The following is a 1,521-nucleotide window of genomic DNA, read 5'->3' as shown; positions in this document are numbered from 1 at the left end:
CTGCTGAAATACATTCAGTGACCTCTCACGGGACTGTGGCTGGAAGGAAACCTCTCCTTTCTGGCCAGGAGCGGATTCCCACCACCCTCCTATCACATCTCTCTCTCTTCTCCCCTGGACCACTCAGCTCCAGATCCCCTACTTTAGCCTGGGGTCTGAGAGCACAGTGAGCACCATCCCTCCACAGGGCTTTGCTCTACCCCAAACTCCTGGCCTTTTCCAGGGCAGGCACCTGTCACCCTTCTGCTGCAATGGTCCCTCAGCAGGCAGGCTTTCTCGGATCACCCTACCTAAAGTCACTTGCCCAGAATATCTGTTTGTTGCCAGGTATTTACACACTGACAACCTTCTTCCAATGCAAAATGGTTGTAGGTGATTCGAGTCAATGAGATAGGAGAATTTCTCTAGTTTTTCTAGGTTTATAAGGAGAAAGATGTCATGGGAACACAGAGAAGCAATGCAGGCCATAGGGTCTGAGAGGGAAGTTTTCTCTGCAGGTTCTACTGAAAGGCAGCAGCGAAGGGGACCCTCTGGGGTTCCTGGGGTACTGTCCTCAGGAGAAGGGGCTGTGGCCCAACCTGACGGTGAGAGAGCACCTGGACGTGTTCGCTGCGGTGAAAGGGCTGAGGAAAGCAGATGCCACCGTCACCATCACACGGTACAAGGGGGGAAGGGGCAGTGCGGGGTTGGGAGGGACACACCGGGGAGGTCCAGGAAGTCAGTAGGAGTAATAGCCTTCACAGGAAACTCAAGACCTCCCAGGAGACTCAACGCTGACCCAGACCCCAATGGGGAGATTTGCGATCACAAACTGGTTTCCCTGATTATAACATGTTATTTTATTTTTCTCATCTTAAATATGGAGAGAACAAAGTATGTATTGGTAAATATATCAAAAATACTAAAATTTAAGTGTAAACTATCATAGGACAGCTATTTGCGCATTAGGGTTCGGGTTAGGGTTTGGGTTTGGGTTAGGGTTAGGGTTAGGGTTTGTCCTGCATTAGTGTTAGAGTTAGGGTTAGGGTTAGGGTTAGGGTTAGGGTTAGGGTTAGGTTTCGTCCTGCGTTAGGGTTAGGGTTAGGGATCAAGAGAAAGGTAGGGTTGGGGTTGGGGTTAGGGTTACTCCGCGAGGCCCACAGATCCCAGATCCGTGCCAGATGCGCTGTTCCTGGGGGGGCCGTCAAACCAGTCCATAGTAACGTGGCCCAGCGTCTATGTCAGAATCGCATTTCGGAGCTCGGTTCCCCACCTGGTCCTGCGTGGCTCGCTCTCCCACCAAGTGTCCTGGTTCTCAGAAGCCTGTACCCCCACTGTGTTTGCTTCAGGTTGGTGGAGGCGTTCAAGCTGCAGGAGGAGCAGAAGCGCCCCGTGAAGGCCTTGTCAGAGGGAATCAAGAGAAAGGTAGGGTTGGGGTTGGGGTTAGGGTTACTCCGCGAGGCCCACAGATCCCAGATCCGTGCCAGATGCGCTGTTCCTTCCTTCCAGCTGTGCTTCGCGCTGAGCATCCTGGGACACCCT

General features: G+C 52.7%; 1 protein-coding gene across 1 annotated transcript in view; it reads left to right on the top strand.

Annotated features, from left to right (window-relative positions):
- LOC102766972 (ATP-binding cassette sub-family A member 8-like) overlaps positions 1-1,521 on the top strand; it is a 47,901-nt gene that overhangs the window by 39,318 nt on the left and 7,062 nt on the right. Inside the window, 3 exon segments of the mRNA XM_015570806.1 lie at positions 498-658; positions 1,329-1,404; positions 1,489-1,515. Of these exon segments, the coding sequence (XP_015426292.1) occupies positions 498-658; positions 1,329-1,404; positions 1,489-1,515 (264 nt within the window).

Source organism: Myotis davidii, unplaced genomic scaffold (assembly GCF_000327345.1).
Source record: "Myotis davidii unplaced genomic scaffold, ASM32734v1 scaffold327, whole genome shotgun sequence".
NCBI classification, from domain to species: Eukaryota; Metazoa; Chordata; class Mammalia; order Chiroptera; family Vespertilionidae; genus Myotis; species Myotis davidii.
Note: the sequence above shows the minus strand (reverse complement) of the source record. Positions and strands in the feature narration are given on the sequence as shown.